Below are 12,896 nucleotides of genomic sequence, written 5' to 3'. Positions count from 1 at the left end.
TCCACAGTCTTATGATGAGAAAGGCTCCAGAATCACGTGTAGGTGTCCTCAACATTTCATAGCTCGAACCGTCCTTTCTTTACGTTGTGCATTGATATGGGCTTCTCAGTTCAGAAAACAAGGCACTATAACTATTTTATCAGCTACATTAATACATTGAAGATATATTTATCCTTTCATGAAAGATACAGCATTTGAATACAATATGGTTTTATGCAGATCAGGTTCAAAACACCCAAGGCACACACTTATTTTTTTTTTCCTTTTTTTTCTTTTCTGTGTTTATTTGAAGGCTCGTATTAAAGTTTCAAAATTGCCATGAACAAAGAGTTCTAGAGTGGAATCAATGGACAGGGATTGTTGTAATTTTGAACATAAAACGGTAAAGACTGTGGAATGTAGAACAAGTTACAGGAACAATAAACAAAATCACCAATACAGCATGGATTAGAAATCAAAGTGATCAGATCTGTGGAAGTCTGAGAAACAAGTCTGGAAATTCTCTGATTCCCCACAAAGCATGGGCAGTCCTGTCTGCATGCAGCTGCTGTGGTCACCCAGCCACTGTGGAATGTTCACCTACTTGCATGGGTACATGGATGTCTACAAATACAGAAACACATTCCAGTTCACCAGTTCTTAAAATGCCTCCAATTTCAAGTAAAAGAAAAAAATCTTCCAATAATTTTCCTAGTAAGGTAAACGAATATATTCATCTAGGAAAAGTGGTCTGGAAGAAACCATTGGAAGCAAAGTCTGGGGGGTGCCAAGGTTTGGGAGAAACTATTGGATGGTGAAGTGGGAGAGCTTGAGGGTGAACTACAGAAGATATGAGGACTGGAATTTTTCCTGAACGTGGAAGCATAGTGGCTGCTGCTCAACCGGGGAATGTGCCAAAGTAGAAGAAACTTTAGGAACTAAAGACAACAAACAAGTTTTCACTGGTGAGGCCAAAGAAGAAGTTCAACGTTTAGGTTTAAAATATGCTTCCCTAAAGCGGAGGGATGGCCCATGTCTTCCTGGCTTAGTTCTTTGCCAATAGACACAAATTCTCTCTTGCGCCAAGCCTTAGCATGTGGCTTGCTTGTCAACCAGAGAGGCGGCCCAGTTCTGCCACTCCCTTGGCCTTATGGCTAGAAGACACCCTACTGGGGTGTGGGGAGACTGGACCCTGAGGGAAGGGTCGGATCTGGCTGGCCCTCCACGGCACCACTGCCTCCACCCAGAACAAAAGGAAAAGCTGAGCCTCAGCTCCATGCCTATAGCAGCGGTCACAGAAGCAGATTTTGACGTTTTGCATAATTCTGAAATAACATACATGTATCCATTGATAAATTGAGAATAATTTAAGGAAATGGAACCAAGGCAAATTAGCTCAGTGACAGGAGCCTATTTGCTCGATGAGATTTTTCTGGTCAGTTTTAGAGAGGCAGAGCTGGCCACAATGCTTGAGATAACCTACATTAGATTGCAAGTCGGGCAGCTTTTTGTTTAATTCAGACAGTGTTCACTGTTTGCAATCAGAACCACAACCTTAGTGCAATAGTATATTTATTTTTTTACAGTAATTTTGGTTGCCATACAAGAGATTTAAGGATTGGGAGAAAGTGCAAATTACAGGAGCTTTTTTTTTTTTTATAAAGTCTAAAAAGAATAAAAGCACAAAAGTAACAGCAACATAGATAATGCGAACACGTGTTGTTACACAAACTATAGTGTGAAACGTATTAGTATTTAAAAAACAAAAAAAAATTGTTAATGGGAAAATCAATATTGTGGCCCACACACAAAAAGTCATTGCCAGATCAACTGGATAATGCTTGCTTGTTCAATAACTGAGAAAAAAATTTACCATTTTATTAACTAAAGTATCACAAATAATTCACTTTGTGATATGTAAAGTTCAGCAAATCAACAGTCACATTGAGTAATTTTTATATTATGTGAATTAACTTAAAATGTGCACAGACACCCTGGAAAAGGTATCTTGGCAGGTATACATAATTTACATTTTGAGAGATTTGGGTTTTGTATACACAATATTACAGAAACTAAGCATGTAAATGCAGTTTATTTAAATTACAGTATGTAACAAAAGTTGATCTTAAAACCTGGAATAATATCAACATGATCTTTAGATGAGCAGTTTAACATTTGTTCCACCATTAAAGAGGGGCATGGAATAGGGCCTGGTCCTAACATGTCCCAAAGGGGGAGAACAGTGGGTGGTGATTTGAATGAGGAACTATTGCTTTCAGTACCAAAATAAGCAAATAGAGATAGAGACCGATTCATCTTGGCAACATGTGTTTATTTGTTGGTCAGTGCAGGTGCTGATAGGTCTATTACTTCTCTTTAATAAGACAATGTAAAAATAAGCTATGTGATCAGCTCTTTAGTCTTGTAGCCAGCTTGCTTGTGGTTAGTGGCATGTGGCTTGGAGTCTCTTTAAGAAAGGGAATAACATCTGGCCCTCACCAACTGGCTGCCAAAGTTCAACAAACCGAAGTCACTGAGTTGCGACTGGTTATCATCTGCCAGCAGTTTCCTTTACTCTCCTTTGAGCTAGTGTTTTGCCTGGCACTGAGCACAGAGGTAATACCAACTGTAGGCCCAGGGAAAGCGCCATGCCAAAGGGATGGACTCACGGAATTTTGCAGTAACATCAAATGGAAGACAAATTAATGGCCAAACCACCATTTTTACATTTTCTAAAATATGGGGCAGCCTCAGCAGGCCACCTATAGTATCCTGTCTTGAAATTTCTCTAGAGTAATACTCATTCATCTCACCATGGAAAAACTGAAAGCACACGGAAGTAAAGCGCCTTAATATTCAATTGATTTCAAGTTGGATTGGATCATTTCAAATACAAAGATTGACCTGCAAAAGGTTTTGGAACAGAAGGTCCAAAAACTTGGTTTCCAAATCGGGTGTGTGGCTGGAAAAGCGGGTGTGTGTGGTGTGTGTTTTGTTTTTGTTTTTGGAGAAACTGCTGCATTATGAATTGTAACCACTTGGAAGAAATTGTCCTTCAGTGACAAAGTTCTAGCAAAGATAGAAAATATAACACAGCTCTGCTGGTTCAGATGCATCCAAATAAGGTTGATTTAAAAAGGTCATACTTTTATAATTATTCCACAGAAATAGTATTATTAAATCACAAAAGTTTTTTTTTTTCTTTAACTTTCTAGCACTGAAGTGGCACAAAGGCTGCCTAGTAGACCAGCCACTTTTTTTTCTTAAAATATTGTGCTTATAAACTATCTGTACAACTATTTAAACTTGCAGTAAAGAAAGAGATTTTAAATTGCTAAATTTTATGTGTTCATTCTAGAGCTGTTCCAGACCTAATTAAGAAGAAAAGGAAAAAAAAAAAACAAAAAAAAAACATGTTTTATAATTAGAGATGGGCTGAGCTAGTTCTGAAATCATAATAAAACCAAAAACCTGACATTCGAGTATCCTCCAAATGGGGGAGAATGTGCTGGAAGCCTGACTGTGTGTTTTGTGGCCCATGTGCATCTGGTGACCTCTTTTGGAAATTCGAGGTATTGTTATGGGGTGGAGGGACTCCGGGGAAAGAAAGGGGCAGGGCTCAAGAAAGCCTTGCCAGAGAGGCTGACCTGGCAGCCCAGGAGACCTCCCTGCTTTCCTCTCCTTACGCCTCTGCTTTCGCTCTGATCCTGCCGCCTACCTTCTGTTCTCAACCCTGGGTTCTGTCTATATGCCATACCCACTGGGTCCTCAAAGAAGCTATTGTACTGTTAAGACAAGCTGGTGGGATTCCTAGACACCCAGAGCGATAGGGGAAAAGCCTCTAAGTACCATCTTCCCTGGCCTCCGAGAGCAAAAGGACTGTCTCAGCAGAGATGCTCACCCTTGGCTGGGCACAGAACTGAGAATGCTGTGCCCGCCCAGCTCCCAGAGGAGACGCTGTCTCACTGGCAGCTGCATGTGCCCGCCGTGAGCCATGCATCTTGTCCTTCATGTCAAAGTGGATGCTCACCTGCTCTGATCTTTGCAGAGCTCAAGACATCTTCAATTAAAAAGAATTCTGAGAGGCAGAGAAGCCCTTATTCTCCATCCTGGATGGGTGCTCCTGGCAGACAATTGCTCTTGTCCTGGAGACCTGGAGCTTGGGCCGCAGCATGCTGGCTGGCTCCCTTGGCCAGGTCTTCCCTCCATTGTGGAATCGTGACTTTGTGCTTTGACTAACTCCATGTGACATCTGCTTGGCCACCTTGGAATTATGCTAACAGATTTGCAGAAATAAAGAAAGAAAGCTAAGCAAAGCTGGGCACGATCCCATCCAAACTCCCAGCAGTGCCAGGAACCTCATGGCCAAGGAGCCATGGATGCAAACCACAGGAGGAGATGGGGAAAAGAATCTGTGTAGGAAAAAGTTTCTCTGCTTTTCAGGCCCATGACAGGGCACTGGACAAATGCATCTGGGAGCATCTCACTGCAAGCCAAGTGCAGGAGAAAGAGGGGCAGGTGAGCATCAGGTGTCCTCCAAGAGGCCACAGGACTGAGGACAGACCTCGTGCTGGGGCCTGGGGTGGTGAGAGCTGCCGGGAAAGCAGAGGACGGAGGTCTCAGGAGGTATCTAGAGTGCACTGGTGTCTGCCTACAAGAGCTAGGATCCCGTGCAAAATCAACGGGGAGCCTCTCGGACCCAGCAAAGCGAGGCCACCTGCATGCTGGATGGCAGGCTGGGAATCTCTTTCCATGTTAGAAAAACTCTCTCCCCTTGTCCCATGTTTGATAGAAACTGCCCAAGACACCCACATGGTGAGCCCGGGGTCTGAAGACCCAGCCATGTTGTGGACACAACTCAGTATTTCTTTGGGTACCAGGAGACAAACCCATGGAGTGGGGTTGGTGTTCACAGACTTCGCTTGGCATTCGGATGTTTCAGCACGAGCCCATCTCTACTTATAACAAGAGCAGTCTGCGAGGTGGAGAGCAGCCATCCTTATCTGTCCAGCAGCTGTTTCAAAGCCCTTTCTATGTTCATTCTGTGCCCAACTCGAGTCACCCCAAGATCGATGAGGTCCTCCTTCTGCAGGTTTGGTAAGTGACTGCCGTCGATCTCATTGTCCATGAAGGCCTCTTTATGTTCACCCAAGTTTAGACTTTCCAGCCAATCGGCCACGTCTGGTTTAGTCCACAGGTGGACAGGTTTAGTTGTAAAAGGCTTATTTGAGATTGGCTGTTGCAGTATTGAGGGGGATGGCGACCTACTGCGTCCCGCTGGGTTCAAGCCAAATAGATCCCCGGAAGGGGGCTGGCTTGGAAGGCTAAAGACATCTGAGAGAGTGGGAGAAGGAGAGGCGGCGGCAGCAGACAGGGGGGCGGGCAGGGTCTCTTTGTTCATCTCTGTTGGCGAGACCACAGGGCTTGGGGCACGTCTTGTTCCTGAGGTCCTGCTTTCGTAGTCGGGGGGCCGGCTCTGCAGGGTGATGGGTTGGGAGGTGCCGGGGCGAACAGTGAAGGTGACTGTCGTGCTCCGTGTACCTGAGATGGTGCTCATGATCTCCGGGCTTCTGAAACAGCAACAGAGAAGACCATCACAAGGCAGGTCCCCGAGTCAGGGAAGCTGGGTGCAGATCACCAAGGAAGGCGAAGGAGATGCCCAAACCATGCCAGAGTGTCTAGTGGCAGATGCGCTGGCAGTGAACAAATGATTTGCCATGCCAGGGTGGGGGAGGGGGAGAAAGGAGCCAGAGCAGAGGTGGAGACACCAGAGCACACCACGTCAGCCCACTCACCTGAACTGGGACAGAGGAGCTAGGGGACCTGCCTGTGCTGGGGGGGGGGCAGGGCCAGGGGGGTCCCTCAGGAGGGTGGCCACTGAGGCACTTGGAAGGGGTCCCTTGAAGAGGGTATGGAGACAGGGACAGAGTGGGGTGCTGTCCCCTGGATAGAATGTGCCGGGTAACATCTCCAGCGCCTCAGCTTCAGCAGCTGGGAGGAAGCACACCTGAAGGAGAGGCCCCTCTGAGCCCCCGGCAGCCTTTGGCTTTTTGGGTAAATGGACAAGAGCAGGGCAGGATCATTCCCAGGTGGCCCTTTCAGTGACTGGAACCCCTGTAGCCATGTAGGGCACTCAGGGTTTGAGATCACCCAGAAACACAGCAGGGCGTGGCTTGTGTGGCCAGCGTGGGCTGTGCTCACCTTCCTGAGGCAACACTGTCCAGCACCCACCCAGTGGACAGTTTTGTTGCAGAAGGAGCTGGGGTGCACTGTGTTATTTTTAACCTCTTTAGCTCACTGGTAGGACACACGGGCCTTACTGAAAAGCAGAACGCGCGCGAGGAGCCCTGTGTTCCCCAGGGTGACCATGGGTGTCCCCGAGGGTCCCCTGTGCCTTGCCACTCTGGCTAGGCAGGCAAAGCCCTCAGAGCTCAAGTCAGGATGACCCTTCTAGCTCCAACCTTTACTGGCCCCAGGGAGGTGGCCAGATGACGCCTACAGGCAGGAGGTTCCATCTCAGGGCCAGAGAAGTCCGAGTCCTCACACTTAGCCACATGGAGGTGGCCTTTCACACATCACTCCCTCACGGACTTTGGACAAGGCCCGTGGCAGGCACTCTCCACACCAAGAGAACAACTGCCACTCTGGGCCCTGGTGCGTGTTTTGCTGTCCCCACACTGAAAGCCCATTCATCCTATTGCCCCTAGGAAGGCCACAGCCACTGGGGAGGGGGAAGAGAGGTGTGGGTCTCTCGCCTTTTGGGCCCATTCACTTGGATATGAACAGCCCACCCACTACTTCTGGAAAGATCCATCCTACCACAGCTCTCTCTTCAAGACCTGGACTTGAGAGAGGTCTGCTGGAGCCCTGGCTCTGCCAAATGCCAGCTTGGGTGCACTTTTCTCCCGTCTCCACGTCTTTCCGCATGAAGTGGGCTCCTCTCCCTCCTACGTGGCAGGTTACCCTGGGTAGAGGGGCTCTGGAGAGCATGAGGAGTGCACTGGTGTGACATCATGACCGTGAATGGTGGTGGGCTGCAGTGTCTCAGTGAAAGGGTCATGGGCAAGAAGGGGAGAGCTGCGAACAGCAGAGATGCTGCTGTGTGGGGAGACTCCCTGGAGGGCAAGACTGAAGCCCCTGCCCATCTGCTGGGGGCCGGTTCGTCGACTTGCATTGGGGCTGTCTTTGGAGCTCAATGGCTGACCAGTTAGAGCAGTACTTCCCAAAGAGGAGCCCACAACCCTTCACAGAAACCACCTGGGACACTGGTGGGCCATGAGGACTCCTGAGCTTGTCTCGAACCTATGGAAGCAGGAGTGCTATGCGTGGGGATCAGGTGTCTGCAATTAACAAACTCCCTGGACACTGAACCTTAGAGGCCATTTGGTTAGGCCTTGGTTTTCATTCCAGGGTATGCACAAAGCTAATGGCCCAGAACCCTCCAGGAGCTAAAAGCAAAGGGAGTAAGCTAGAGATGGGCCCCGCTGCTGGTCCAGTTGTCTCTCCGGTTTTTCTTTTCTCTTTCTTCACCATGGATGTGTATTTGGGTGAAACCACCCATCAGTTACCTAGGTGCCCCTAAGCTGTGGGACACTTCCCTGCTTGATGTTAGTCACTGTTGCTTAAAGTGTGGGGTAGGTCATAGTGAGAAAGGAGGAACAAATCTGAAAGGGGCCTGTGCTGTGGACTGAGGCTTCCATCCTGCTATGAGAAGTGTTTGCAGGGGCTGGTGGGGGCACTGCTGGGCCAGGGACCCCATCCACCCACAGGGTGTTCACGTGCTCTTTTCCAGAGGGCTGGGTGCCCCTGAGTGGGAGATGTTACAAACCAGGCATTCCCATCTAGAGCCTGCCCCCACCCTCAATGGGGGCTTGCTGGTCATTGGTTGTACTGGTCACACCAACAGGCATAAGGCAGGTGAGACTCTGAGGATTCCTCCACTGTTTCTGGGCCCAGTTACTCACAATCAAGAAATTGGAGGCCAGGCAAATCCCAGCACTTTGGGAGGCTGAGGTGGGTGAATCATTGGAGGTCAGGGGTTTGAGACCAGCCTGGCCAATAGGGTGAAACCCTGTCTCTACTAAAAATTAAAAAAAAAAAAAAAAATTAGCTGGATGTGGTGGCGGGCACCTGTAATCCCAGCTACTGGGAGGCTGAGGCAGGAGAACTGCTTGAACCCAGGAGGTGGAGGTTGCAGTGAGCTGAGATCGTGCCACTGCACTCCAGCCTGGGCGACTGAGTGAGACTTCTTCTCAAAAAAACAAAAAACAAACAAACAGAAAACCTGAAATCAAATCAGAGTCCAGTGGGGCTTCACAGCAGGGGAGAGGGGCCAGCACCCTCTAGTATCTCAGTTTACATTCTCAAGAGAGAGGTGGCCTATGGACATAGGATACACAAAGAAACCTGCAAACCCCCTTCTCTGGTACTCAAAGAGGTTTGAAAGACCAGCTCCAGTTCCAACTTAAGTTAAAACTGGGGGTGGCCTGTTCTTCTGTGTCTATTCCAGAGTCACAAGAGCACAGGTTTTGGGGAAGGCTTATTTGTCTACATTGATAAAACAATTAAGCCAAGATGACTGAAATCAAATAATGGGTAAGTTGAAAGTCACTGCATTCAGAGGTGATTTAGGGTGTTAATTAGGGCCAAGGACCTTGGGGCACAGGGAATGTTTCCTATAAAATGGGAAACATCTTACAAGAAGACACATGCCCACAAAGGACTAGAGGAAGAGGGTAGCTGGGGTCAAGTTCTGGTCTCCATGTGCTTTTGCTAAAGCTGACTGCATGGTGACTGTGCCTGCAGCCCTGACTCTGGGCAGCTCCACGGTGGCAGCATGGCTGGGGCCTGGCCTTGGTGCTCACCAGGCCTGTGAAGCAGAGGCAAGTGAGCCCCAGAGTGAGAGCACCTGCTTCACACGTGGGCAGTATTCACCACGGGTATCTCTGGCCCAGAGAGTTGCCCCAGTGTCACCCTCACTGGGAAAATACCCAGCTGTTCCCAGGTAGTTGGGATTGATTTTGGCTTTTGTCAGGAAAGGCTCTGCAGGCAGCTATGTGTGTGGTTAGGAAGCAAAGAGGAGGCTCTGCAAACACCTTGGTGGGCAGCGGGAGCATGAGAGTGGCACACACGGGGTCACGCAGCAGCACGGCAGGTGGCACTTACTTCCGTTCAGCACGACCCTCTTCTGTTAACACCGGTCATGGGAGCAAATGAAAATGACAAATGGAATGACTTGAGACAACACTGCAAAAATTAATGAACAAGAAAGGAAGAAACAGAAAAAAGCTGCTTTCGACAGATGAAATGAAGGCAGTGGGGCAGACCCTGGCTGAGAGCCCATCCGTGGTAGTCCCTCCGGCCTGCCACAGCCTGCCCAGAGCTGAAACATCAATATGGCATCAGTTTCATATGGAGCGTGGGAAACTCACAAGCTTGCCTTCTCCTTCTTTGGCTTGGGATAATGTAACCACTTGTAAAGAAGAAAAATAACGAGGAAAAAAGAAAGAAAATAGTGGCATTGGAGTGAAGTTCACCTCTGCCTGAAGCCCACTGAGAAGCAGCTTATTGCCAATTTCCTACCTCAGGTGCCTGAACTGTCTTTCCTGAGGCTTAGGGAGGATAAACGAACATTCCTGGCTGGGGAGGCACCCCAACAGGACAAGTGCTTTGCTTCAAGTCTGCATCACAAGATAACAGCCCAGCTGTTAATCACGGGGGTGTCACGTGCTTGGGGCCTGCCAATGTCCTGCCCAACATCTCTATAGAAAATAGCCACCTGCGAGTGTGAGATGCAGGGTGCAGGCCACCCTGGGCTGCCCTCCCTGCCCTCCTCAGCAGCTTGACTGTCTTGGTTAATCACATTGATGATATGCACTGGATCTTCCTGGTTGCACAGATGGTTACGTTGCTAAGCAACCACTGGGTTCCCAGTTGGAACACACAGGAATCTGCTGCCCTGATTTAGAACACAGACACATATACGCACTCACACCCAACTCCCCACCAGGTCACCACTGTCTACCCTGCCTTTTAAATCAAATCCATGTAGAAATGTGAGAATTAAAAAAAAAAAAGTAATTGAGACACTCAAAGAGGTGCTCTTGTTTCATCAGTACAAGTTAATTGGGGTGTGGTAAGTAAAGAAGCAAGTGGCTTTTTCACTGTTTACAAATTCAATTTGGCTTTTTTTTTTCTTTTTTTAGACAGGGTCATGCAGCAATCATAGCTCACTGCAGCCTCAACCTCCTCAACTGATCCTCCCGCGTCAGCCTCTGGCATAGCTAGAGTAATTTGTTCTTTAACTGTAGCTGAACATGGACCAGGGGCTGGTCAGTGATGCTGATTAGGTATGCTGGTTCTGTCCCTCCCATGAGCCGCCTGTCAAGGGCCTGCTGGGCCCGGCCAGCACTGGGGCTGGACTTGGAGCCTGTCAATATATGTTCTCTCCAGCACAATGCATGCCTCTGCATTTTAGTGATGAGCCCCCATCTTGCATGAAAATAGTACTTATTTCCAAACTGCTTTCTTATTTATTCCATCTTTATAGCCTCCTGATTAGCAGGACATTGAAAAGACAGAACTGGAGGCACCAAGTCCTTACCTAGCGTACCTGAGGCCTGGATGTGGGGACTGGAGCCCACACTCCCACCTGTGCCATGCTTTATGTTGTGTGTCTCAGCAGCTGCCAGGCCTCCGCCTCATCCCCAGCTCTCAGTGCCATGAGGGGGTCCTGGTGGTCTAGTTTTAGTCCTCGAGGTCTGGCCCAGGAGTGGAATAAATAATTGTTGACTGAAGTGTTAATGGATAATATATCCTTTTCCCAGATCAGAAAGTTAAGGGACTTTGCCGAGTTACAGAGCCAGACCTGGGAGCAGGGCAGGCAGCCTGAGGCTCTGCGGCAGTTCCACCAGGAATCCAGGTTTTCGCGCCTGGAGGTTCACAGCAGGATCAAGAAGGTGCCCAGCTCTTGGGAAGAGAGACTCACCCTGTGACATGCTTTTGCCAAAGGGGCCTCATGTCCAAAATGGGGAGGAAGACTCTGACTTGAGATCCACCTGTTGACGGGCAAGGACGAGGCACTCCCATTCACCCTTGCCCAACTCCCACAAGTACCAGCCCCGGTGGATGCACAACCTTACTATGCGCAGCCATCCACAGTCGCATTCACTGACATCACATTCACGTTTCTATCAGGGCCTGGAAACCCTCACACCACCCTGCTGGTGCTGAGGTGCTGAAAACACCATGAGGTAGCTTCTAGTACCAAGTCAGTTTTGAAACAGTCTGTGCTCTGGGACCAGCTGGGCAGAGATAATTTTTTAACAACCTAAAATGATTTGAAAATCAAGAGGCTGTCAGGATAATACTGCAGAGATCCCAGGAGGGACTGGAGTCCTTGGCAAGGGGAGGCAGGTACCGTGAGGCAGCGGGCACAGGGGCCTCGGGAGGAAAACTCGCCTGAGCTCACATCCCAGGTAGCCTGACCACTCAGAGGCCTCTGGGACCTGGAGTTTCACAGAACAAATCTTCCTCAAGCCCATCCATCCCATGGGGAAGCGAAGGCCAATCTCGAGGTCCCTTCTGGACCTCCCCCACTGCAAAGGGCTGGCGACCTAGAGGGGACTCTGGGGAACTCTTATAGGCCATGCCCCCTAACAGAAGCCATGGGGGACCCCCACAAGCACACACTCACTGCTCTGTTGCCCCCACATACACAGAGTGAATGTGAAGCTGACCTCTGGCATGGAAGTGATGGTAAAGAACATCAGATGTATCTGGCTTTACAGACGTCGCCTGGTGTCAATTATCTCTCAGTAAAGCTGGAAGGCAAAGGACACCTGGAGCTCCTGGGTCATAGCAAGTTTGTTTTGGGTCAAAGCATATAAGTCAGGCAAGCTGCTGTGTTTTCCTGGGTTCCTTAGGCACTTATCCCTTGAGTCTACCTGTTTGTCTCCAGTGTGCAGGCCCTATACTCCCACAGCAGCCTCCCTGTGGCACCAACGGATTCACCTGATCACACAGCTGCCTGGGCTTTTTTTGTTCAGGAAACAAAGTCTGGTCATGCCAAGGCTTTGCTGAAGCCCTCTGAAGGCAGCCGTATCTGGAACTCCACCCAGCTAATGCCCATGGCCTGCAAGCCCCTTGTGACCTGGCCCTGCCTAGCCCTCCTCATCTGGCCATAGTTTCATGAGCACAGAAGGCGCTTTCTGGCCTCAGGGCCTTGTACTCTCTGTCCCGTGCTGGGATGCTCCACTCCTGGTTTTCTGCAAGGTTGGCTCCTTTTTAAATTTCTGGTCATTCAAATGTCATTTCCTTACAGAGTATCACTCCCTTTCTGCACATGCTCGCTGTAACCTGCTAGGGCATCATAGTCAGCCCTTTTTCTGTGTGGTCAGGATTAACCTGCTGGTGCATCATAACCCCTTTCTGCACTGCTGTCACTAACCTATTGGCATGTTGTGGCTCCTCTGTGGCATTTGTCACAGTTTGGGTTTGTCTTATTCTTTGTTGTCCACTTCTCCCCTCGAGAATTTGAGCTCCCCAAAGGGAGGGGCATCTGGAATGTTTTCTTGTTCAGTGATAAATCCTGGGCACAGCATGGTGCCTGGAACATAAAGGCAATCCCTAACTTTGTGGAGTGAATGATTAGTGACGGCATTGCTGCCCCATTCTGAGGGCCCAGGCATCCTTGTTGGTGTATTCCTCATTACTCTGTAGCCTCAGCCTGGCACTGGGCTTGTAGAAAGTAGTAGCCCAGTGGACTCCTGACTGGTGAACGCAGGAGACGGTGGGGCTGGGCCGTGATTCCAAGCCTGAGTGTCCAGTCGGTCTCCCAGGCCTGCACCTGAGGAGCTTCAGGCTCTGATGAGCATCCAGTCGGTCTCCCAGGCCTGCACCTGAGGAGCTTCAGGCTC

At 49.1% G+C, this 12,896-nt stretch overlaps 1 protein-coding gene across 1 annotated transcript in view; it reads right to left on the bottom strand.

Moving 5' to 3' along the window:
- Positions 1–263: 263 nt before the first annotated feature.
- The window catches only part of SHANK2 (SH3 and multiple ankyrin repeat domains 2), a 688,546-nt gene continuing 675,913 nt past the window's right edge, over positions 264–12,896 (bottom strand). Inside the window, exon 26 of the mRNA XM_011930122.1 lies at positions 264–5,549. Within this exon, the coding sequence (XP_011785512.1) occupies positions 4,979–5,549 (571 nt within the window). The 3' untranslated portion in view covers positions 264–4,978. The remainder of the gene's footprint in view (positions 5,550–12,896) is intronic.

Source organism: Colobus angolensis, unplaced genomic scaffold (assembly GCF_000951035.1).
Source record: "Colobus angolensis palliatus isolate OR3802 unplaced genomic scaffold, Cang.pa_1.0 Scaffold84, whole genome shotgun sequence".
In the NCBI taxonomy this organism is placed as follows: Eukaryota; Metazoa; Chordata; class Mammalia; order Primates; family Cercopithecidae; genus Colobus; species Colobus angolensis.
The sequence above is the reverse complement of the archived record's forward strand: the minus strand, read 5'-3'. Positions and strand labels throughout refer to the sequence as shown.